The 27,114-nt window shown below is 34.5% G+C and overlaps 2 protein-coding genes across 5 annotated transcripts in view; one reads left to right on the top strand and one right to left on the bottom strand.

Moving 5' to 3' along the window:
• LOC111506471 (proteasome activator complex subunit 4) overlaps positions 1 to 6,779 on the top strand; it is a 98,907-nt gene extending 92,128 nt beyond the window's left edge. The window contains exon 20 of the mRNA XM_074186687.1: positions 6,078 to 6,779. Coding sequence (XP_074042788.1) covers positions 6,078 to 6,212 — 135 coding nt within the window. The 3' untranslated portion in view covers positions 6,213 to 6,779. The remainder of the gene's footprint in view (positions 1 to 6,077) is intronic.
• A 1,729-nt stretch (positions 6,780 to 8,508) lies between these two features.
• Dmtn (transmembrane and coiled-coil domain 2 protein Dmtn) overlaps positions 8,509 to 27,114 on the bottom strand; it is a 140,989-nt gene continuing 122,383 nt past the window's right edge. For 3 of the 4 annotated variants that reach the window (XM_074186690.1, XM_074186688.1, XM_074186691.1), the window contains exons 6-10: positions 21,001 to 21,229; positions 15,997 to 16,153; positions 15,555 to 15,731; positions 10,270 to 10,451; positions 8,509 to 9,466 (exon numbers count right to left, since the gene is read on the bottom strand). In XM_074186690.1, the coding sequence (XP_074042791.1) occupies positions 9,337 to 9,466; positions 10,270 to 10,451; positions 15,555 to 15,731; positions 15,997 to 16,153; positions 21,001 to 21,229 (875 nt within the window). In that variant the 3' untranslated portion in view covers positions 8,509 to 9,336. The remainder of the gene's footprint in view (positions 9,467 to 10,269; positions 10,452 to 15,554; positions 15,732 to 15,996; positions 16,154 to 21,000; positions 21,230 to 27,114) is intronic. The other variant, XM_074186689.1, reaches the window with a different exon arrangement.

Below are 27,114 nucleotides of genomic sequence, written 5' to 3' on the forward strand. Positions count from 1 at the left end.
CTAGTTTACTTATTATATTAAATTTTAAAATTTAAATCATGAATGTTGATGTAATGGGTGGAAGGAGGATACGTAGGGTTTACCTCAACGAATTTCAAGTTGCTAGAGCAATGGCATTGATCGAAATAGGGTATTCAAAGCGTCGTGTAGCCCAAATGCTTAATGTGAGTCGTTCTGCGGTTTCCAGAGCTTGGAATCGCTACCAAATTTTGGCATACTAAAAAGAGCCCCTTATCCCCGTCGACAAAGGGCAACAACCCGCAAAGAAGATCGTTTGTTACGACTTTGGGCAATTAAGGATCGTACCGACTCTGCTAGAACACTGCAAAATCGCCTTAGAGAAGCTACGGGAACGCGAATTTCGAACCAAACGATACGAAACCGACTTCACGAAGTACAACTCCATGCAAGACGACCGGTTGAAACCCCTAGATTAACTCCAGCTCATCGAGGAAATCGTAGAAACTTTCGTCAAGAGCATCGTAATTGTAATTTAGAGCAGTGGGCCAATGTAATGTTTACAGATGAAAAAAAATTCATGTTATTCAACAATGACGGGCGTGTTCGGGTATGGAAACGTCACGGTGAACGCTATTTGGATGACTGTGTGCAAGAAATTGTTCCATTTGGAGGGGGATCGATAATGGTATGGGCTGGTATAAATTTGACAGGACACACGGACCTTGTGGTATTTCGGGAAGGGACTTTAACGTCTGTCCGTTACATAGAGGAGATATTGGAACCTCATGTCGTCCCATTTGTCCAAAGTATGGGCGCTGGGTTCGTTTTACAACAAGATAATGCCAGACCACACGTAGTCAGGGTTGTGAGAAATTTCCTACAGGAGCACAATATTAATGTCATGAGATGGCCAGCTAATAGTCCGGATTTAAATCTTATTGAGCAGCTCTGGGATGAACTGGAAAGTCGTTTGAAGGATCATCAACACTTCCAAAATCTGAACCAAGTTGCAGATGCTCTTTTGACGATTTACGAGCAGTTACCACAACAAATAATTAGAAATTTGGTGGAAAGCATGCCTCGTCGTTGTGCCGAACTTCTCAGAGCCAGGGGTGGAAGTACTCACTATTAATGTACATTTTTCTTAATTTTTTTTTCTGAAATAAATATTTGTTTTTGACACTCATTTGTATTTCTTATTAATCGTATTACAAAACAGCATTTTGAAAACAATGTAAGTTGAATTTAATAGAGGCACCTATAAACTATTTTATAAATATAAATGTTTGACAGAATAATACACATTTTTTTACTTAATGCATTTTAAGGACATGTCTCTATATTCATTTTGAGTAGTTTAGTATATTGTACAACAAGTGAGAAAAACGATATATTTCTCACGAGTGCAGAAGTGACAAATATGTCATTTTCTCACGCATTGTACACTGGTACTTTTTCTACTGTTGCGTTGTTTTCAAGTATTGAAAATTTAAATACATATATATAATAATACTTGTATGTCATTAACGCATTTTTATATTTTATTCAAAATTGTTATTAACAGTTATATTTGAACAATTTTTTAAAGTAATTCCTGGTAGGTCGTTTGGTTCAACATGTTTTCGGTAAGTTATTGGAATATTAGTTGCGGTTGAAGTTGATGGGGAAACGTACTGAGCTTCCACAGCATTGTTGTGTTCAGGTTTTAATGGTGCTGGAGGCTGAATGGATTCTACTATACTATTTGAAATTTTCATTTTGTTAGTTATGGAGTTGTCGATATAAGATTCTGCAACATCGCTGGATTTTCAACCCCCATGGCGATTTGAAGTTAAAAGATCTGCCCCTGCATTAACTGAAATAGTCGCAGATGACCTTCGGAAAAAGTGGCCAGTAAATTCAGTATATAATTCAGGGTTCGGTAATTGTAAAAATTTCGCTATTTCTTTCGCTATGGTGCCAAATTTATTTATCCCCACAGGTTGTTTCGAACATCTGCTATTTTTTTAATTTAAAAAAAAACGTTTTTTATTTGTGCATGGTTGAAGCTTCACATATTTTTTATAAATTTGGTATAATTAATTCTCCTGTGACTATCGAATTTTTAGGAACCTTGGTTTTAGTATCGGGTAATTTTATTAAAAGGGCCGAATTAAGATCTTCCATGTCATCAATTTTTAATTTTCGAAGTTTATCACAACGGCATGCCCCAGTAAGGCCAATAGCTAAAGCAGCCTGAAATCAAAACCAAACATTCATTTTTCGATAACAATTTTAAAATTTTCAATTCATACCTTTACCAGCAAATACTTTTCATCAGATGCATCTTTTAAAAATTGTTGAATTTCTTCAGAAGTTGATGTTTTTGACTGTTTTGGAGCACGTTGTTCAGATTTGCGTTTTAAAAATGCACGTAGTTTTACGTATTTTGATATATCAACACAGTTTTTAATAATTAAGGTACTCCTCAGCATCGAGTACTGAGACCATAATGTTGATGATTTCAATCTTCTTGACAACTAAACTGTAAGCGATTTCATATTTTTCTCTTGATGTGCTTGGTAGTAAATTATTGCAAATATGTATTGCTTTCTGAACAATTTCTGGAGGAGTACTTTCCAACTCTAAATCTTTGTATTCCATTATATTCAATATTTAATAAATCTGAACTGTTTATACTATAACAATCAACAATAAAACTATTTTCGTTGGGTAAGTTGACAGCAATAATTACGCAGTGCTTCAGTTTTGTTATTATGGTAACTCCGACAATGGGCTACTTGGATATTGCACGCGAATCGTCGGCGTATCGTTGTCAACATGGAGAACGTGTCATATCAATCTGACATGTAACAATTCATGATTGACTTGGGTTATTGTGATAACGGTGAGAAATTATTCCTCTCTGTAACGGCGGATATTTCTCACTGCGTGAGAAATCTTTCGTTTTGAATGTATGAGAGCGATGAGAGAAGTGGCACATTGTATAGCATTCGTAGAAAAAGTCTATTACTGCAGATTCACATATAAAAAAAAATTGAAATGTATAATGTATACGTCTTGTTCTTAAACAATTTATTCCTGTAGAATTTTTGAGTAATCATGATTACATCACGGAGTGGCCAAAGATGCACTCTTCTGAATATTTGGCAAGTTTTTTAGCCACATAATGATGAATCGGATCATTGAAGAACTCCTACTTGTACCAAATAAAATAAAACTTTAACCCCAAAACGTAATTGATACATTTAACTCTAAAAACACTAGGTCTGAACTTGATAATTGCGACATTGTTGGAAAATTTCCCCAAAGCACTCAAAATTGATAGCACTGACAGGGAGTTTACTATTGAAAATGAGATATTTTCTTGAAAAGCAAAAGAAAAGCGATAAAAAACCAAGGAAAATGGCCTGACAGCTCATTTTTTATGTGAAACAAATGGCACAATATTCAATTTGTACAGGTTCATTGAAACATACCGTGGCAGTATGCCTACAGAGGATATTCTTTGAACGCTAAAGAAGTGATGGTAAAGTTTTTTTACTTACAATGAAATAACAAAAACAAAAATTTTCCACTTCGCCCTGTATCTTGAGATTATCACCATTATGATGCAATATTTTCCGTATTACCTAATTCAAAGGACCTATACAGATATAATACCCAATTATTAGATTTCTGCTATGACTTCTTTCTGAGTTGTGAATTTGAAAACCTAATAATTGTTCACGAGTTTGCAGCAACAGAAAAGATGCTCAAAGTCATTCAGAAATACTTTACATAAAATTTATGGCAATACTGTCCAGAAACATATTTTTGTCTGCATGTATGAAAATGCGGACCACGACCAATGAACCTGTAAAATAGCTTTGACACAATTCTACAATCATCTCACATTTTTCTTGTTCTGTTTCAATGGACCACCCTGTAACTGTAGGCAATGATCACGACAAAACATTTTTGCTCTTTTTGTTTCCGAAAAATTGTATTGGAAAATGTTGGCAATAATTTTCAGCCACTTCCACATTATTTTCTGTTGCTGATAGAAGTGAATTATTTGTGCTCTGAGAAATGACTATATACAGAATTAGTCGAACCGATTTCGTCCCAATATTTTATGATGAATTTCATTAGTTCGGACTTCCATTGTCTGATATCATATAAAATGATTTGAAATCCCTGAAAGAACTAAAAAAGAAGAAGTTGAAAATGAATAGTTGAAAATAACAATTATATTAAGCAAAAAAAAAACTGAAATAAAATACAAGTAAAAATAGAGCAATTGAACAAAAAATAAAAATAAAGAATAAATAGATTCCAAGCCACGTTCACGACGTTTCGATTGTTAGTATCCACAATCGTCTTCGGGTGATGATTGTGGATACTAACAATAGAAACGTCGTGAACTTACTTGACTTGGAATTTCTTAACTGTTTATTCTTTATTTTTTGTTCAATTGTTCTATTATTACTTATATTTTATTTCATTTCAGGTTTTTTTTGCTTAATATAATTGTTATTTTTAACTATTCGTTTTTAACTTCTTCTTTTTCAGTTCTTTCAGGGATTCCAAATCATTTTATATAATATCAGGCAATGGAAGTGGAATATCATCGCAAAAATCATTGAAAAACTAGTCAAAAAACGACTACTTGGATTCATAAATAAGCATAACATCATCAATGAAAATCATTTCGGCTTCCAGAATAATAAAAATACGCACGATGCTATTTTCTCATTTCTGAATAAAGTTTATTCTGAGATAAATGTCAGTGAAAAGACTGCCGCAGTATTTTGTGACCTGTCAAAGGCATTCGACTGCGTTGATCACAAAATACTGCTGAGAAAACTCCAACGTTATGGATGCAGAGGAGTAACTCACAAATGGTTCGATTCCTACTTAATGGGACGGACGCAAATGGTTAAAACATCTCAACTTTCAAAAAAAAGGAAAATTAATTCTGGAGTTCCACAAGGTTCTGTGTTAGGTCCCATTCTTTTCTTATTATATATTAATGATCTCACCAAGCTCAATATTTCTGGGAAGTTCACCTTTATTGCAGATGACACTACCATACTTTGGAACAATAAAAACACTTGTGAGTTGCACAAAATAATCTCTGCCGACTTGAAAAAAGTTAAAGATAGGTGTGATTCAAACATTTTATCTTTTAACTCAACTAAAACAAATTTATTATCATTTAGATGCTCAATTGATGAACTGTTTTTGAAGACAGATCACTGGAATCTAAAAGTAACACTAAATTTCTAGGCATCGTTATTGACCAGAATTTAAAATTTGTCTCGTCTGGCTGTTATGCGGTTAGAGTGATTTATAAAGAATTGGGGTTCAGCTCTGCAAAGATGGCGTACTATGCACTCATAGATTCTTACGCTACGGAATACCGTTTTGGGGAGCATGCAGTCCAACTTTATTCAGAAGTCTATTAATTTTACAGAAAAGGGCAATACGGTATATAGGAAACATTAAACCAAGAGACTCCTGTAGAACCTTCTTCAAAAAACATAATATTCTAACGGTAACTGCATTATTTATACTGGAATATGTGTGTTTAATAAATAAGCATATATTAAATTTTGCTGTATCCTCTTCCCATTATAACACCCGAAACTGCAGACACTCTGAAACTCACTGTGCCAACAAAAAACATTACCAGAGACTCCATATTTTACAACGGTGGAAAAATGTACAATCATTTGCCTGTGGACATAAGATCTGCCAATATAAATGACTTCCAATTCAGGAAGTTAGTCAAACAATTTCTATCTGATAAACCCTATTATACTTTGAATGAATATTTTAACGATAGCTTTTAACTGACTTATGCATATTTTTTATCCTTACTCATTAAGGAGCTCTTAAGTTGTTACTTTTTATGACTACTGTTTTATAAACTTGACTTTTACTCTTTTATATATACACCTTTTATATGTGGAATTGGCCGCGGTGGTGGTGCGCCCGACTCACGATCGGAAGATCGTGGGTTCGATTCCCGCCTCGACCAGATATTTTTCTCGAGAGAACAGTCAGCTTTAAAGACTATTGAACCTTTGTATCAATTTTATTAAATATAAAACTAATTTTTCTAATTTCAGGCTGCCATAAGAAAAACTTTGGGAGATTTCAAACGAACACACCATAATAATTGGGAAACACATAAGCTCAAATTTACAGAAGAAGAACTCTGCCTTCTAAGCGACCTCACAGTGCCTCCAAGCTATTATGTGTAGCACTTCAGTTGAAAACTATAGTTTTTAAGGATTGTTCGTATTGTTTGGATAAGTAGCTTAATGAAAATCGTGCATGGGATCCTCAACAATCAATAAATTTTAATAAGTAATCAAATTACAATAAATTCAGTCATTAATTTTTAATCTAATAGACTTTGACTTGATTGAAAAGTTATAATTTTATGAAACAGAAACCATAATTTTTATTCATAACCAATTACTGTGATAAATTTTTCCTGAATTTTATTTAATTTTGCGAAGTTTCTTTATATTTATTTTTTAAGATATTTATGTATTTTAATAATGTTCAGTGACCAACATTAAAACTTCTGGTGAATATAGTATGAAAAATAATGCACAGTAGCCAAATCAGTGGATATATTGGGTAATTGCTGTTTTTTTTTTAGTAGCAAGCGCAATAACCACTAGTTTTAATAATCATTTAACTTTTGTTTTTTGTTTTTTTCATCGTGGTTACTCTTTTGACATGGGCGAGGTTTTTTGTGTTTCTAAATAATTTTTGACATAGAATGATTTATATTGTTTTAATAAACATTTTGAACAAAGTGTTCTGATGATTGGACTTTTTCTACCAATAAATTCTACCTTTTTTCAGTTGTGTCGACGAAAAAGTACACTTACGTCATCAATTAAGCACATGCCTATATAAAGCATCCTTTTCGTCTACAAGTGAAATAATAAGACAAAACAGTGAAAGTTTACCTTTAGTCTGACTCTAGTTTGGATGATAGTTTGCACTCAGTACATCGAAGACAGATTAGATTTACTAACGTGAGATGTCGGCAATTTCTTTGATTTTGAGACCAATTAATGACTTATTACTGTCGTTCACACTGTTTACATTTTTAATGGAAAAGTTTATGTGGTTTTAATTCACTTATTTTCCAGGTAAATACATTTTATATTGTAGTTATAAATTTGGTGATGGCTTTATGTACATGATGTTCCACATACTGGAATATTTAAATCGGCAGATATTGGAGCTGAAAAGTGGAATATAGAATAAGAAATGAAGGGCTCAAGAATATCATGAAATCGTACCAAAATTGTATCAGTTATTTTCAAATATTAAAGCAATTGTTCATTGTTTGGAACAATAGGCTCATTGTTTAGTTTTCATTAGCCTGTACACTAGTGTTTCTCAAAGTGGCCGCTGGAGGCCTATAGAGGGGAAGTAAAGGTCACAGAGAAGATTGGGGGGCGATAGCTAATTTAAAAATGTTTTTTGCTTTTAACACAAACTTTACCGCTGCTTTACAGTTAACGCGCGTTTCCTCGTGTAACTCCATCTAAGGGACTAAACAGTAACTAGTTCCTGTCCGATAGTTGTCAAACTGTACAATAGATGGCGGTAAGCTTCAATGCGAAGCGAGAAATTTTTAGTCTCCATTCTCGAAAGTACTAGGCCCGTCCGCTGCCTCATATAAAAGCGCGGGCGCCATCCAGCCAGTAATGATTCGACGATATTACGAAAACGAGTGAATTTAGTTAGCGACTAGCTATGTAAAGTGCTGTACGTGCAGTGGTGAATACTGTGAGTGGTGTCATTAGCAAGTTTTTAATACTCGATTCTCTACTTCAGCATTTTTGAAGACAAAATTATCTTGGAAGCAAAAAAGAAGAAACGGCAGTATAGCGCGGAATATGGATTCATTGAAAATCCCACAAATCCATCTTCGCCTTTGTGCCTTCTTCGTCAAAAAATATTTTCGAATGAGGCGATGAAACCATCAAGGCTACAAGATCATTTGGATAAAATGCATTTAGATAAAAAAGACAACAGTGTGATTTATTTTCAAGAATCAATGAAGTCGCCCCGGACCGCCAATTAATTTTTATTGTTGTATTTATTTTATTTTTAATGTCATAAATGAATAGTTTTAGAACTTGTGTTCCAGTGGAATGCACCGGATCCACGTTTAACGTAGTTTGTCAATACTGGCCTTTTGAGTATGCAGCCACCAATACCACGGACTGAATGCAAATTGCCTGTTGCTTATTAGTGGTAGCACAAAATAAAAAAGAAAGCAAAACAATGGCAACAATTATACCACAACAAATAATGCCCGTGAATACGAACGACATGCTAAGAAACAAGAGTGGTTTCGTTACATGGAGAAAGTTGGTTTTTTATGCTACTCTCAATTATATAATTTTCAACAAAATTTATGAAGAATGTTGATGCTACTTAGCATTCATAAATGCTTTTTCAAATTTCATCATCTAGAGGTATCATTTCAAGTTTTCAAAATACTCTGGATAAAAAACACATCTCTTCATAATAAATATTAATTTAATTCATCTAATAAAATATATTGTATAAAAGTAAATGACTTTTAAAATATCTTGGCATGATTTAAAATCGCATCCAGGTTACGCAACTGAAATAAATTCAAACACAAAAATTCCACAATCAAGTAATCTCAGAAAAAACACTAATACAATTTAGATTACGGCTGAATTATTCTTCATACAGGGTGATCCGGAACTATAAAAACAAAAAATAGACTAACACCATATTTTCCAGTACCAACGGGGTTTATTAAGGTCAGTTCCTTATTGAAAGGTTAAGATGGCAAATAAATCCTTTAGAAACTGGAGAGAATATAATGAACTTCGTAGATTAAACTAAAATGTGGAAACTCTACGCTGCAAAAATTCGATAATAAATTTGGGAAATAAATAAAATATAAATACTAGTAAAATACTATCTTCACTATACATCTCTACATTGAAAACTTTAGTTTTTTTAAAAACAAAAGTGATCTGAAAAATAGTGAAGATTGAATTTATCTTTCAGTGCCTTCTTAGAAGAACCTAATCCACACGCAAGGTGCTCGTTTTATCACATATTAATAAAGACAAAACAACTATAATATCTATTGAGCATATCATCTGTACACCAAACGTTTGTATGTCACATTTTCTTTAATTATTTCCACTGAAAATATGTGTATTGAACCTCGTGCATCTTATGCATTCATTGCCACACATATTTCAAATCACCCTGTACTACTTTCAATTTTTCTAAGAATGTGAGGATGTTCAGTATAGATAACTGTCAATCAAAAAAATTGTTTCTCAAATGAATGAGGTATTAAAACTATTGGACTGGATCCAGCATATCTTTGAGACGCTTCATGACGTGTGAACCAATATCTTGAACTTCTGGCCACTGTCGTAACACAAAAGCTATTCCTACCATTATTACCATTGTTGAAAGAATCCTTAACCTGAAAAAAGAATTGGTTATGGGTGAAAAGTTATGGTTATGGATGAAATTCATCAAACCAAAAAATACAAAATACAGTTAGCTGTTCAATTACGGTATACATTCGTTATAAACAAATAGAACTGGCCTATATTTGATGAAAATCTATATTAAAACTCATTAATACAGTTTATTGTATGATTTTCACTATAAAGGGTTTTACGAAAACTGCGACACGTGTTTTGCTGTACAATAGCTATCACAAGCGTAAAATAATCGTAAGAGTGATTAATACATTATACATGTAAACCTTTATTCAAGAATCTCCAAATACTAACCCTTCCATGTTTATATATTCTTGAACTGATTATGTACATAAAACGTAACCAAAAAGAACTAATGAGGAATGAAGACACTCATATGTATAATACTAGGAATAAAGAAAAACTTCGACAACCCTATTCAAGGTTATCAGTCTGTGAAAATTCACCAAAGCATATTGGTATCAAGTGTTTCAATAAAATAAGAGATTTGATAGATGTGAATCTGAATGACATTCTATTCAAAAATAAATTGAAAAACTTTCTTCTTGAAAAAGTGTTTTATAATGTTGAAGACTTTTATAATTCGTGATATCTCATAATTGTAAGACTGACTATTGTATGTACAATTTATCTGGTTTGTTTCTGATTAACAACTTATTTGTAGATTACCTTCTTTTCTTTCTTGACTAGTCTGATAAGTGTTATGTATGTGTATGTATAATGCCTTGTATAACCTTTGATTGATGAATAAATTCTATTATTATTATTATTATTATCTTACCTTGTCCTAAGAAAGGGCATTATGATACCAGCACCTGTTGCTACTAACAATAAAATAACTTGCAGTACAGTGAGCAAAACATTTATGAGTTTAACAACGAGAGCCCGAGCATTAGAATTATCTAAACCTTCCAATGTTACATATTGTTGCTGTTGAAGAGCTTGGTGTTCCATTTTTTGAATCTGAAACAAAAAACTGTGAAATAGTATTATTTATTATAAAATGTTTGGATTGTATTTTTTTTGTAAAAAAAACCTTTATTTGTGAAATTATAAAACAATAAAAATTAATTGGCGCTCCAGGGCGACTTCATTGATTCCAGTGGCGCATTTGCTTTTTCAGCTGCAGGAAAACCTGGAAAATCCTGCAGCACATCATCTGAAGATTTTGTGATCTACCAATGTCCTCTCTCTTATAAAACAAAATGTAGGGTGTCTCCAGAGGCTCCAATAAATTCATTACATCTCCAGAACACTTCGTGACACGACTATCGTCAAACTTAAACCAGTCCGTTTCGTCTTTGACCAAGGCGTAATAATGGATTGTATTATGATTGTAACTTGATATTTGTCTATTTGAGCACAAACATTTTTTCTTTTGAAGGATAATGAAGTTATACAGTGTGTGGCATTCAAGATGAAGCATCACCATATTTTCGATAACAGATTTGAATTCTACAAAAATATATATTTCGATGTGCCATGTTGTTCAAGATACCAAATTTAAACTCCGCAAAAAATTTGAACCCCCTAACCAAATCATTTCAGTATATAAACAAAATTTGAGTTCAACTTGAAATATTCCCTCATTTATCCTATGAAACAAATGTATATATAACAAGAAAATATACTTTGCCAAAAACATTTAGTGACAAAAAAACAATACCTTCAAAAATGAAAGTTAATTTCTCCAAAAAAATCAGTTTGTTTTTGAATTTCAAATAAAAAAAGTCTTCAAATAAACTTTTTATCTGAATATGGACACCCCAAGTGGTATGAAATATACATCACATATAGTCAGTGGACATACTTGAAGATTGGCTATAAATCAAATCATCTAAAGGGACAATTCGTTCAGGCCAGTCTCAAATCCAGATGCTGTAGGTTAATGGACTGACACCTATCAGAAAACAACTACTCCCCTGGCTAATACCACGAAGGGCGTTGGATTATATCCGACTGGTGTCAGTGTAGCATTCTTCACTGAAGTTATTCCTGGATATGCTGTTGGCGGTACAACTGCCGCAATAGATTTTTAATTATTTATTGGAACACACTTGCAGACCGGTTTCGGGCTGTTTGGCCACTCGTCAGTGCAAGGTAGTGTCTATCATCAACATAAAGTCGATGATTTCCGATAATTGAAGGTGCTTGTTTTGGATTTATTCTATGCCAGAGGTTCCAGTTTTACCTTTTATTTAATAAACTACCAAATAATCTTGAAATCAGATTGCCTCGAAGTTTTTGCTTTTGAATGACTGGAATTAGCAAAGTGTGTCATGAGAATTAAGAACGGTCCCATTGCAAGAAGTCCATTGTTCTTTTTATGAACCACTGTATTGAATAAGCAAAAACTTCACTAGGAAATTATCATAGTTCCATCTCCTGATGACGCGCGTCGAGAAGAGTGTTGCAGTTCTAATGTGTGAGAGCATTTTTATATTGCTTAAACTAACTGTAGTCCGGTCAAATTATACCAAAAAATAAGAGTAAACCTACCTAAATTCCTACTAAGCTGAAAATCAGTAAAATTGTTTAAAATATGGTTAAAAATTAAATTTGAAAGTTCCCCATCTTTCACCTGTATGGAAAAATTTTTCTTCAAAGTCAAAGATCAAAAAAATTAGTTTTACGCGATTTTCAGTAAAAAGGTAAGTTTTATCATAAAAATACTTGTGGCAAAAATTGAAGATCATAAAATTATCTATAAAAAATGTATTGGTACTTTTTTCCTAAGAGCCACCGTTAATGAGATATAACGATTCAAAAAGTTGTAAAAGTTGTAATCGTCATAATATGCACGAGTACACCACGTATATACATCTCTGTAGTTGTAATATATGTTAAAATATTTTTCTATCGGTCATTGTAATTGACACTTATAATATAAAATATACATAAGTTATAACTATAAAAATTTCAGGTGAATTTAAACCCAGTCCCTTAATTTATAAGACATACGCCATTGTAACCTAGAGACAACATCTGTCCCCTGTTCAAGTACAATTACCTTGTCTTCCTCCAACCTCAGTTGCTGCCCATCAACATCTTTATCGGGTATATTATCAAGTTCAAGTGTGGCTTGGTTATCAGCTAGACCAGAGGTTCTCAAACTTATTTTGTCTGCCGCCCACTTCGAGAATTAATTATTTTCTAGGGCCCCCCAAATTTTTTTACTTTACTACATCTTAAGAATCACATCGCAGTCATTATTTTAATAAATAAATTACGTGTGTCATGTGAAAATAAGACTTTCTGATGAGGGTAATGTAAAACGCCATTTTGTAATAATAGGAAAACTTTTATTCATGTTTTTTAAATAAACATTTCAATTTAAATTTTAAAACTAACCTAATGTGAAGAACAAATTTGATGATTTTCAACAAGTTTGTTAATATCAGGCTCGAATTTGACATTTGAAAAAGGATCCAACAGCCAGTCCGGTATTTCCAATTTTAAAATGCCCTGGAATCGTTCTGCGAAATCACCGTGGAGATTCTCCAAATGTTGGCAGTAAACAGTCGTCGTTGTTGAAGGATACTGCTGACGAATTAGGGAAATTGCGAAACTCACGTCTGCCGATATTATTCTTTTATAAGAGCAATTTGGCTACAAAAGCAGAAATGACGTTTTTTGTTTTAATCAAATCAAGTCGTCACCTTGAAGTTGGAGATTGACATCATTAAATAATTTTTACAGCTCTATCAAGTACGCAATATCATTCTTTGAAGTGATGAGGTTGTCGTGCAATTATTTGTCTTTGTTTTCCAAGAACTCTATTACAGAGTCAAATAGATTGTAAAATCGAGTCAGGCAGTTACCTCTTGATAACCAACGCACTTCTGTGTGAAATAGCAATCGGTTGAACTCTTCATCATTAGCAACACAAAGCTGATTAAATATTCTGTCATTTAAAGAGCTGTTTCGGATTTTATTGACTGCTTTGATGATATATTGCAGTGATTGAGAGAGGCGCTCACTCAAATTTTTCGCAACCAAACTTGCCTATGAATGACGCAATGTACAGCGAGCACATCTGGAATTTTATTTTTTAAGTACGCTATGAAGCCTTTGTGACTTCCTGTCATAGCCGGAGCGCCTTTCTTAGTAGCTGATATAAATCCTCACGTATGACAACAACAATGCTTCATTGGTTGGTAAAGTGGACTCTTCTAATTGGATTGAGAATTTAGAAGTCTTCAGATGATTGCACAATGACTCTTCAATGTTTTCAGCCATCTTATCAATTCGTCTTTGCACGGAACTATTGCTCAAAGGAATTTTTCGGATAATATCTGCGCTGGTTTATGAAGCACAGTAGTTATTACTCAATTTATTGCTGGTGAAATTAAATCCTCTCCAATAGTGTGAGGTTTATATGTTCAAGCAATTAGAAAGGAGATATTGTAGGAAGCTCGGAGTCCGTCGTCGTTTTGTTTAGAAGCCGTTGAAAAAAGTTTTGGCACAGTTGGCTGAGCTGAGTGTTTCTTTTCCAGTTCTTGAAAATAAGTCACACTTTTGTCTTTTTTATCTGAATACATTTTATTCAAATGATCTTGTAGCTTTGAGGGTTTCATCGCTTCATTCGAAAATGTTTTTCGACAAAGAAGGCACACAGGCGAAGATGAATTTGTGGGATTTTCAATTAATCCATATTTTATATATTCTGCGCTATACTGCCGTTTCTTCTTTTTTGTTTCCGACATAATTTTGTCTTCAAAAAGGCCGAAGTAAAGAATCGAGTATTAATAACTTGCTAATGACACCACTCACAGTATTCACCACCGCATGTACAGTACTTTATTTACTTAGTCGCTAACTAAATTCACTTGTTTTCGTAATATTGTCGAATGACATTACTGGCTGGCGGGCCTAGTACTTTTGAAAATGGAGACTAGAAACTTCTCGCTTCGCATTGAAGCTTACCGCCATCTATTGTACAGTTTGACAACTGTCGGACAGGAAATAGTTACTGTCTAGTCCCCTAGATGGCGTTACACGAGGAAACGCGCGTTAAGCATAAAGGAGCGGTAAAGTTTGTGTTGAAAGCAAAAAAAAACATTTTTGAAATAGCCATCGCCCCCCTGAACCGCTTCAACGCCTCTCAATCTCCTCTGTGCCCTTTACTGCACCCCAATAGGCCTTCAGCGCCCACAAGGGGGCGTTATCGCCCACTTTGAGAACGACTAAGCTAGACCCTACAGACTGGAAGTTGGTCAACAATTCATTGCATTACATCAAACTTTACTTCCACCTGCGCCGGAAAAACTGCTGAACACAATTTTGTGCAACTGCAAAAAGGGGTGCAGTGCTAAATGTGGTTGCAAAAAAGCCTGACTGTTTTGTTCTCTGGCATGTACACATTGTCAAGGCCGGTCGTGCTATAATATTGCTATAAACATGTACTCAGGATGAAGATGAAGAACAAGAAGAATAATTTGAAAGTTACGACTCGGACGAGTAAATTTCACTACTTTTTTTTTACTTAAATTGCTTTAATCTTTTCAATCTCTGCTAATATCCATTATTTTGCAATAGTTTCAAATTAAACAGAATCACAACTGACACGTGGAATAGGCCTACTGGGGAAAGCACGTTAAAAAAATGCGGTAAGTACACTACCTCATAGATGGCGTGGAAACCTGTGATGATTACAACTTTACAACATTTTGAATCGTTATATCTAAAAAACGGTGACTCGTAGGAAAAAAGTATTGATACATTTTTTTGTAGATAACTCATAATCTACAATTTTTGTCACAAGTATTTTCATGATGAAACTAACGGTTTTGATGAAAATCGCGAAAACCTATTTTTTTTTGACCTTTGACCTTGAATAAAATTTTGCCCATAGAGGGGAAAGATGAGGAACTTACAAATTTAATTTTTAATCATATTTTAAACAATCTTACTGATTTTCAGCTTGGTGGGAGTTTAGGTAGCTTCGAATGTCCAATTAACCAAACTACTAGTGTCTCGGAAATTCTAATAGTACTGGTTAGTTGAATTATAGTAATGTTCCAGAAATGTACTAGTCTTTGAATAGTGTTTGATTTGGACCCTTACCTTTGTCTGACAGTGTTCCAACATTTCGTGAATATCTCTGAGTCGCTCTTCACTTTGATATTGTACTTTCTCTTCCATATCTGCCATGGCTTGTTTAAGATTTTCTACCTCGTTTTGATGAAGTTCAGTTAGGTCATTAATTTGCTCCTCCAATCGTTCAGTTCTAAACCTTTCTTCCTAAAAATACGAAATTCTCAAAAAAGTATTCTCTAGAATCCCCTAAAAAGATGTCTAGCACTAATTTAATAAAAAAACAATTTTGTTAACCAACTTTTAAAAAAATGACCACAGTATGAAATGAATTCGACATGTTCATTTTATTTCAAGACAATATTAATAACTGAAGAGAAATATATGTATTAGTACTTTTTAGAGAGAAAGAATGCAGTTTTTACCTTTTAAATATAACAGTTATATTGATTATCAAATTTTATATACTGACCTGTAATGAAGACGTTAAATCATGAATCTCTGTTTGCAGAGATTTTACTAAATCGAAGCTTTCCCTAAAATTATCTAATTGATCTTGCACTAGCCTAATTTTCTTATTTACATCTAAGAATTTGTCATGTTGACAAGTTTCTTGTGCTCTTGCGTACCTGAAAAAATTTTAAAATGAGTTATCTTAATTTTTTTGAAGCACACTTTGGATATTTCAAAAGGCTTCTTAATTAATGTTATGTTATGTCTGAAAGTTCTTATTCTGCAGATCAAAATATAACAAATAGAAACTTAATGATGAAGTATTATTGAAAGAATGTAACATGATTTCAAAAAATACAATCAATACATAGTTATTTATGACATGAGTGGTAGAAGTAAGGTTTTATTTTGTGAGTGAAAAAGTTTGCGAAACGAGCGTAGCAAGTTGAGCAATTTCACGAACAAAATAAAACTTACTTTTAACACAAATAATATACAAAGTTTTTTGTACAACTGTCCTGTTCATAATAAAATAGATAAATTTAATATTTCTATAAACACATTTTGACATCTCTTGTCAGTCAACTATTTTCATGTTATCGCATTTGCCTTGAAGTGGCCGTGTCAGGTGACGCCAAATCACTTGGTTACCAACAAATAGTATTGTTTACAGCTCACGTGTTTTGTTTAAAGTCACATTCAAAGTTCTTGCTGGTGTTTAATGTATATAATACATTTTTAACAGAATTTAATTGAATTGTTCATAATGAAACTTCCTTGAAATTTTAATAAATGTTTTGTTTAGTGCTATTTGGTCAAAAAATCATGTTAAAAATACTTTAAACATTAGTGTTAAAAATATTTTTAACACAGTACTTTGTAAGCATCATCTTTCAATACTCTTGACAACCATTAAAAATGTCACTTTCAATGACAGTTGTACAAAAAAAAATCCTCATTATTCAGACTCAATATCGAGGACCAAAACTATCTTTTTTTGGTCTATGATTAAGTTTATTAACATTATCGTGTTAGGAATCACACGTTAAAAGGTAACACCTCGTTAATCCTCAGCTCGCACAAGTTTTGCGAGGGTTGTCGTTCAAAGGGGTGCGACAGCTGGTTAACAGAGAAACAGATTTTAAAGAGATTTTTAAACAAAAGAATCATGAAATACAAATCAATTAACAGAATTTATCTTATTAAAAGAGAAAAAAAAACACCGCGAAAATTATTACATTTCCATCTTCGAAAATTGGAAGAAGAAAATAATTACAAACACTAAAAATACCATACTCTCTATGCCAAAATATGAAAATATGGACCAACGATCATCAGTTATAGTTAACCTAACCTTTTCTTGAGTGTATCAGATTTTGAAAAAATGAGTGAACATTTTGATTTTGCTTAGTTTTTACTTATTCAATAAACACTTCATTGTGAAATTTTCACTAAACAGTTTTAGGTTAAGAATGAACGATATCTCGACTTTTAGAAAGGACAAAAAGCATCTCAGTTCCATACCACCAATACACGAATAACTTTGGGAAGATTTTCAAGGAACTAGATATGAAGGTGGTTTTTAAGTCCAAAAACAAAGTCGAGAATTCGGAAAAGTATGGAATTTACGAAATTGAATGTAAGAACTGCGATGCAAAATATTATGGACAGATGAAAAGATCTATTAAAATTAGATACAAGGAACACTCAAAATATGGAAGAGCTGAAAAATCAGCAGTCGCCCATTATATTTTGCAAAGAAACCATTGGTGGTTTCCTTACATTCAATTTCGTAAATTCCAGACTTTTCCGAATTCTCGACTTTCGTCTTTTGGACTTCCCAAAAGGTTCTGCAGTGTATGACTTGTTTTAAAAACCACCTTCATACCTAGTTCCTTGAAAATCTTTCCAGAAAGGACAAAAACCAAGATAAATACATCTCAGTTCCATACCACCAATATACGAAGAACTTTGGAAAGATTTTCAAGGAACTAGGTATGAAGGTGGTTTTTAAAACAAGTCATACACTGCAGAACCTTTTGGGAAGTCCAAAAGACGAAAGTCGAGAATTCGGAAAAGTCTGGAATTTACGAAATTGAATGTAAGGACTGCGATGCAAAATATTATGGACAGACAAAGAGATCTATTAAAGTGAGATATAAGGAACACATAGCACACTTAAAATATGGAAGATTTGAAAAATCAGCAGTCGCCCATCATATTTTGCAACAAAACCATTCCATAGACTTCAGTTCTTTAAGATTAGTTAGACAAGTTAATAACAACAGGCAACTAGATGCCTATGAGAGTGTGGAAATAAGTAAACATAATAATGTTATGAATAACGATGGTGGACCAAAACCTAATAGTATATTATATAGCTTGTTAAAATAATATTTTATTTATTAGATGTACCTGACTATTACATAAGGACACATTGTAAAATTAATTCAATACACTAGAGACGCAGGTACCTGGAACAGGTAGATACCTGTATCTATGTGTGGTATACCTGTATGGTATAAATAAGGATGGCTTTGTATGATTAGTATAATCTTCCTCTCGAAGATGATCACTTGGTGATCGAAAAATGTGTCGAGGTGTTAAAATAACGGTTTGGTGTTGGGAACAAACTCCTGTAATACTCATTACTACACCCAAGGTTCCAAACAGTGCATCACAAGTCGGGAACTTGTGGTTGCATTCCAAGGAATGGTTTGAAAACGTCGAATCGTTTCTACCTAGTCTGAAAGACGTTTCATGTTCAGCATACCGTTTTGAGAAAATTCGGCCACATTGTCCCATATAAACACTATTACACGCAGGACACTAAATGCTGAATGATCAAATCGATCTAGTTTACTCATCGGTTTTCAAATTAGCGTACCCACATTGCGGTTGCTGTATTTATTGATATTGAAGGAGCATTTGACAATGCACTACCTAAATCTATAAGATTGTCTCTGGCTAGAAAGGGTATAGAATCGAGCATAACTGGCTGGATCTATGCCATGCTAGTAAACAGAACTGCAACTACGACTCTTCAAGGCGAGGCTATCAGGTTCAGAGTCACCAGGGGCTGCCCTCAAGGTGGGGTACAATATCCCCTTCTGTGGTCGCTCTTGGTGGATAGTCTGCTTGATGCCCTCGACAGAAGAAAAGTTGATCTGCAAGCTTATGCAAATGACCTTGTCATCCTGGCAAGGTCCACGTCGGAAAGGGTAGCTTGTAATATCCTCCAAAGCGCGTTGGACGTTGTTCACAGTTGGTGTCCTTGATAAAAGACTCACCTGGAACGCTCACTTGGAAAGAGTTTTACACAAAGCCAGACTGTCTCTATGGACATGTCGAAGGATTTGTGGTAAAACTTGGGGTTTAGGTCCCAAACAAATCCATTGGATTTATGTGATGATTGTCAGACCAATGATCACTTATGGTGCAATTGCTTGGTGGCTGAAGGCTTTACAGAAAACGGCCCAAGCGAAGCTCTATGGCTTACAGAGACAGGCTTGTCTGGCTATCAGTGGTGCCATCAGTACCACATCGTCAGCGGCCATGGAGATCCTTCTAGATTTACCTTCTCTCCACCACATTTTTCTGGAGAGAGAGGCTAGATGGACTGCATACAGACTTGTGCACATTGCCAATTGCACAAATCAATTCAATGCAGAGTGCAACAGACTGTTGGTTGACATTGGAAGTCACAGCATTCTGGAAATGACCTCTGACTTTATGCCTCCAACTGTCAACTACGAACTGCCTTATAAAGTACTATTCCCGAGTAGAGAGGACTGGATCCTGCGGGAGAAGGAAATATTAAGAGCGGATAGTTGCTGGTTCACAGATGAATCAAAAACACCTTCTGGTTCTGGTGCAGGTGTTTTCAGTCGCAGATCCAGGACCCAGGCCTAGGAACTTATGCGACTGTATTTCAGGTGGAAATTTACGCTATTGAATTGTGTGCGGAGGGATTGGATAAATCCAACCTCACGAGCAACGTCTAAATTGGTAGCAAACTGCCAAAAAAGACTCTCCTCGATAGGAAGACTAAACAGATTGTCTCTGGTCTGGATTCCTGGCCATACTGGCCTGGAAGGCAATGAAGCTGCTGACTCTCTTGCAAAGGAGGGTGCTGCAAGCGGCTTCATTGTACCAGAACCTGTCATTGGCATTGCTTTGGGCTTTGCCAAACAAACACTGAACACCTGGATGGCAAGAAGAGTTATGGACTTCTGACAGAATCTTCCTAGATTGGCTCACTCCAAGGCGTTTATTCACCCTTCGAAGCTTGATTCCAAACAGTTGTTGGACTACAGTAGGGATGAACTACGATGTCTAACAGGCCTTCTTACAGGTCACTGTAAGACTTGGACTGTCGGAAGACTGTGTGTGTCGCCTCTGTTTGGAAAATGATGAAACTGCAGAGCATATACTTTGTGCCTGCCCCGCTGGGGACCGAATCAGGTTCTTTGAGTTCGGCAGATCCGTACTCTCACCATCTGACCTGAAAGACCACTCACCATACAAACTAATCGGCTTCGTTAAGAAGCTGGGTTTATTTGGCCGAGTGTGAATAGGTATGAGCCACAGTAAACCCTTATGGGTTGCGGTGGAGGGTCGAATAGACCCACTCACTTTAGACCTGCCTACCCACCCACATTGCCACAGGTAAACAAAATTCAGGTACTGAAGTTAAGTACCTCTGTTTTTACTTACAGTGGTGTTTAGATATATAAGGGCTTCAGTTTATTGTATTAGTTTGAAACTAATGTTACTGCAGTAGTAAAAAAACAAGTATTTTTTCTCTTTTTTCATGACGATCTTCTACCAAGTAGTAAAGGCTACATCCATCAATTTATAGAAATCATTACTGCCTGGAAGTGGATTAACGACATTTAAACGTTTAGTGGGATAAACTGAGTTTCGAATAAAACAAGTAAAGTATTTGATGACAAACCTGACAAAGAGCACTACTTTCAAAAACTTTTCATGACAGGGTAAAAAAAACTAACGAATGTTTTACCTTCCAATACTGTCACTGGTTACGCTGCTACACTCACTCCCTTCTTCGCTGGGAAACTTCGCAACGTGATGTCCCTGCCTGACGGAGGACTGCGAAGTGGTCGTGTGTAAAGTAGCCGGCAACGTCGCAGAGCCGCCGTGGTGGATCTTGTCGCCCTTTTCGCTGCCCCCGTTCGCCGCGCCGCTGCCCTCCGATCCGGTAGTAGTAGCTCCAGGCCCTATGTACCACGCTACGGATTACAATCGAGGAGTTTAGGGGTGGTGCGGTTTAGCCATGCTGGTGTTAACTAGTGCGACAGTTAGGCGGATATTTACAAATTTACAAAACCTAGGTTTTCAGATATTCACAAATGAGAGAACGATTGAACTATAGCGAGAGTCATGGTTAATCCACTAAAGTCTATTCAAATCCAAGATAGAGTAAAACAAAACAAAACCGAAGCGTGATGTTCACGTGATCGCCCAGTGTTAGATGGAAAGGGCAGCGCTCATTGGTGAATTCGCCTTCTTGGTACGAGTTCGGTACCAGCACAGGGTTGTAATCAGTCGTTTGTGTGGCGTGCGTTATAGTATATTGTTCAAAATTGTTTTCCAAGATGTCCAGTACAGACACTGCTGATGACACTGTGAGCTATTCTCTGAGTCCCGCCAGGAAACGATCCAAAAAAAAGACATTTGAGTGTTGAGATGAAAGAAGTAATTTTAAATGTATTCAAGAAAGAGATGGAAGAAAGTGAGACATCGACTGTCGACGAAGTCGTATCGAAAGTTTCCGATAAAATTGGAGTGTTTTGCGCTTAGATTTACAATGTTTTACGGGAATATATACAAAATCATACATTTTCCAAATCGAATACAAATCAAAATCGTCAAACTTGAAAAAAATATATTGGGAAAAATTCTTAATAACTGAGTAAATACAACAATAAAAATTAATTGGCGCTCCGGGGCGACTTCATTGATTCCAGTGACGTATTTGCTTTTTCAGCTGCAGGAAAACCCGGAAAAACCTGCAGCACCACATCATCTGAAGATCTTGATCTAACAATGTCCTCTCCCTCATAAACCATTATAAAATCAATAGATGATGCTGAACTGGAACTTATTTACTATATATTCTTCTTTCTATTAAAATTGAATTATCCTTATATGTCTGTCGTTGAGGAAAGTTTTAATTTGAGTTGATGAGCTAATTTATTATTGTCAGTTGTTGCGTAATGAACTAGACTCTGTTGAATTCATAGGAGTTTGTGTTTAAGTTATTGTATCGGTTCTAACTATTTTAAGGGTGATAACCGGTGATGCATGCAGAGACATCACGGGATGCCTACAATTCGCACACTGGATTGAAAATTATTCGCGATATCGGAATGCGCGTTTTTGTGTTGCAAATTTATAAAAAAGGAATAGGCTCTCGAATTTTCGTTCGCTGAAAGATGATGACCTTGCTAATTTCATATTAAAGCAAATCAACGACTGATCTCAATTCGCAAAATATATGAACCATTTTGGCTTTATCCAATTCAAAAATTGTTGTTGAATGATTTATAGTGGTCGCAACGGTCATTTATAGGTGAGTAGTTCATAAGACTATCTCTTGTTATGATTATTTTCATTGTTTTAAGTATGTGAAATATTATCGATGGTCATTTATAGTTGTAGATCGAAAATAGTCTAATCTGTGAAGTCATCATCAAAACAAAGAAAAATGTATTTCCAATAAAGAATCCCAGCCAGTGCAGCAGAAGCCACAGTCTTTTATTCTAAAAACCCTGAGATTATTTCGTTCCTGTGCAATGCTGATAAACATGCAATCAGGAGGAAAGGGCATGAGTACTTTTTCAGAAATGAAATACCCACGATAGACAAAGTACTCACAGAAATAAATGAAGATGTTTTATTGCCAAGTTTTAAGCGGTCAACATTCCATAAAGTATTGAAACATTTGAATTTTGTATGGAAAAAACGAGGGCGCAATAGTTTATTATTGGATAGAGAGGAGGAGAGAGTATTTGACCAAAATTAAATATTATAGGGAACAACAGAGAACAATTTATTATATGGATGAAACCTGGGTTAATGATGGTCATACTACCCCTAAACTATGGGTCGATGAAACAGTGACCTCATCTAGGATGGCCTTTCTAGATGGACTATCCACCGGATTAACAGATCCATCAGGTAAACTTATATTTATATCAAGACCTGCCTCAATCTCAATATATAAAAAGTAGCCCTCGTATTTGTTTTATTTACTTACATACCTCTTCATAATTTCAGGTAAAGGAAAACGGCTTATTATTTGTCACATCGGCAATGAGAATGGGTTTGTTGCTGAAGGGCTGTGGTGTTTCCAGTCGAAGAAAACTGGAGATTATCACGAAGAAATGAACGGGTAATCTTTCGAACAGTGGTTTTCCAAAGTTCTACCCCATCTGGAGGATAATGCTGTGATTATAATGGACAATGCACCTTATCATTCGCGACGGTTAGAGAAGATTCCGACAACGTCTTCAAAGAAGGTTGAAATCCAAAATTGGCTGCGATCAAAGAATATTAGCATTGAAGACTCAATGCTAAGAGTACAGCTACTAAAAATTGTCAAGGAGCGCAAGCTTGAATACCAAAAATATATAGTCGATGAGATGGCAGCAGGCCAAAACAAAATTGTCCTTCGCCTTCCTCCATACCACTGCGAGCTCAATCCCATCGAGTTAATATGGGCGGATGTGAAGAATTTTGTAGCTCAGCATAACACCACGTTCAAATTTGTAGATCTCAAAGTACTTTTTGATGAGGCTTTGAAAAGAGTCACAGCGGAGAAATGGGAGAAGTGTGTTCGGCATGTGATATCGGAAGTCGAGACAAAGATGTGGAAGCTTGATAACATAATAGAGGCACAAATCGAGACACTGATAACTCAGATTGGTGGGGATGACACTACTGGTGAAGAAACAAATTCATCCAGTTGAATAATTTTGATTAATATTCCTTTTGATTTTACATAAAATAAAAATTATCAATAAAGAAATAATTACGTCTCTTTTCATATAATGTTCGAGTGTGCTGAGAAAAATCCAATGAAAATCTTTTTATATTACACATATTATCTGCATTTTTCCCGATAAACTGCAAAACTTGTGCATTTCACTCGTTATTATAAAAAAGTTTTCCTAAGTATTATATAGCATTTGCGATCAACAAGATGTTGGTTCTGAATACGACCCTGGCCAATTCTTGGGATTTTTAATACCACGTGTGCAGGGCATGTCAATGTTTACATCCACTCTATCTTGGATTTGAATTTGCTTCAGAATGTAGATAGATATTTATTCGTCACAAAAGGTAATGCACATATGCGTCACATACACAATAATGCCTAGTACTTATCAGACAAGTCAAGTGAAAAAGTACACACTAATTGATTGAAAACCATATATAGATGAAAGTGAGACGAGTTAATCAGGTATAAAATCAAACACTAATAACACTGAAATGTTACACGAAATATATTCATAGTTAGGACTTTTATGGTGGATACATATGAGGAACTCATTAAAATACCTCATTCAGAAACTGAGAATATCTTCCACATTCTACAACTGTTTGAAATATAAATGGAAAACTAGATAATATTTATAGATGGTACAAGTTAAATATTAAATGGTAGAAATTAAATATCAATAACACTATATTCGTTTATATTGAAAGGGTTATATTTTTAGGAGTAAATAATTTTTGGGAGAGAAAGTTTTTGGCTTTCTACTACTCCATCTTGATATAAAAAAATGTTGGAATCTTCCAGAGAAATGAAAGAAGTAATCAATTTTAAATTGAGTAATTCTATACATGGATGTGTAGATCGTGCAAAGAAGAAACTTTCAGATATAACCCTTTCAATATAAACAAGATTCCTCTTGGCTGGGATTTAATCAAATAGGTGAATGAATGTCATTAAGATGTTATCGATGACATAAGTAGATCATACTTATTCTGTGACATAAAAAAATCGTAATTCATGAATGAACTGTGTGTATTTTCTTATAATGTTATCCAGAATGGTGTCTTATGGCGAAACATCGATGTCTACCAGTGAGGATGGCAGTGTTCCATGTAATTGCAATTTTTTTACCATTCATTTAGTGTAGAACTCCTGTGAATGATATCTGATTTCATCTCATAACAAATGTTTGGAATACAAACTGAGTAGAGAATAGTGTCTTCTGTATAATTCAGTGTTCATATAAAAGTATTTGTTTCGTGTAATTCAATGTTTATATGAAAGTAGCTGTTTCAGCGGGGCTTTTTCTTCCAGTTTGTGTCTGAAAGTTTCTTCTTTGCATGATCTACACATCCATGTATAGAGTTACTCAATTTAAAATTGATTACTTCCTTCCTTTCTTTGGAAGATTCCAACATATTTTTGTATCAAGATGGAGTAGTAGATAGCCAAAAACTTTCTTTCCCAAAAACTATATATTTTATACTATTTGGGCTTTTCAGTAGTTTATATTACGCAGTAAATTTTTAGTTTGCAGATTGTGGAAGGTTATAAACCCAAAAAAATAGGATGAAAAAAACTATATTCGTATTAGTCAAGAACAAAAAAATTGACTCTGAATATAACACAAAAAATTATATCCATCATAGAACAAAAAATATAGATATTTTAAAAGGAATTAAATATTCAGGTATGATTCTTGACGATTATTGTACACTCTTTAAACATGCACACAAAATATAAAAAAAATATAGAACTAAAAATTAATTTATTTAAAAAAATGAGTAGAAAACTTTCTCTGCGGACAAAATTAATTGTAGATATATAACTATAATACAATCACATTTTCATTACTGTTCATCTATTTTGTGTGTATTAAGTGAGGCTCAAATTGAAATTCTTCTAAAGAAAAACAATCGAGCCCCCAATTCGTTATTTTCTAATTTAATATGCATTTAATTATTTGAAACATTAATCAAAAAGTGAAAAATTTACGAGCGAAATTAAAATTTGTAAAATGCCCCACCATTGGTCGAAATGAAACGTGACGTCATACGGCATGTTCTGTCAGTCACCTGTGATTTATTTTCATACATTCAGGTTGTGTTGGAGAAAAAAATTGGTTGTTGCTACTCTAGCTTAGTTTTATAATATTTTAATGTCAAGAAATACTAAGCGTCATCAACAGCAATGACAGACATCGGTTTTGTTAAAGCACACTCGGATAATCTTCCAAAAACAGACGCATTCATGATGACCACATATTTTGCGTAAAACCCGGATTTTACATCTGCTGAGGTTAAGGGAATAAAAGCTGGAAGGTAATTAAAGTGAAACATGGTATTTTTAATCTAGTAAATCTGTTTTTATGCATGTACCTATGCACTTATAAAATTATTTCCCTCAATATAACCTCAAATGTTGTTTACATTCATTGTATGACATACGTAAATAAGGTTATGAACTTTAAGGTTATGAAACTTTATCTGGTGTACTTTTTTTAGGGCTGGAACACATTGGTACCATGCAATATCTATAAAATGGCCTTTCTTCTTCCATGATTATTACGCGATATTTAAACTAAAACACCTTGTTAACTATCAAACTAACTTTCAATGTAAACAATAAACTGACAGGACGTGCCCTATGACGTCACGCCACAAGAGCGCGAGAAATAGGAGCGTTTGAATTTGTCAAATTAAACCAATATTTTAAAGATTTTATGAAAAAATATATTCCGACAACGTCTTCAAAGAAGGTTGAAATCCAAAATTGGCTGCGATCAAAGAATATTAGCTTTGAAGACTCAATGCTAAGAGTACAGCTACTAAAAATTGTCAAGGAGCACAAGCTTGAATACCAAAAATATATAGTCGATGAGATGGCAGCAGGCCAAAACAAAATTATCCTTCGCCTGCCTATACCATTGCGAGCTCAATCCCATCGAGTTAATATGGGCGGATGTGAAGAATTTTGTAGCCCAGCATAACACCACGTTCAAATTTGTAGATCTCAAAGTACTTTTTGATGAGGCTTTGAAAAGAGTCACAGCGGAGAAATGGGAGAAGTGTGTTCGGCATGTGATATCGGAAGACAAGACAAAGATGTGGAAGC

Source organism: Leptinotarsa decemlineata, unplaced genomic scaffold (assembly GCF_025532065.1).
Source record: "Leptinotarsa decemlineata unplaced genomic scaffold, Ldec_3_MD MMD2_P_RNA_scaffold_4, whole genome shotgun sequence".
In the NCBI taxonomy this organism is placed as follows: Eukaryota; Metazoa; Arthropoda; class Insecta; order Coleoptera; family Chrysomelidae; genus Leptinotarsa; species Leptinotarsa decemlineata.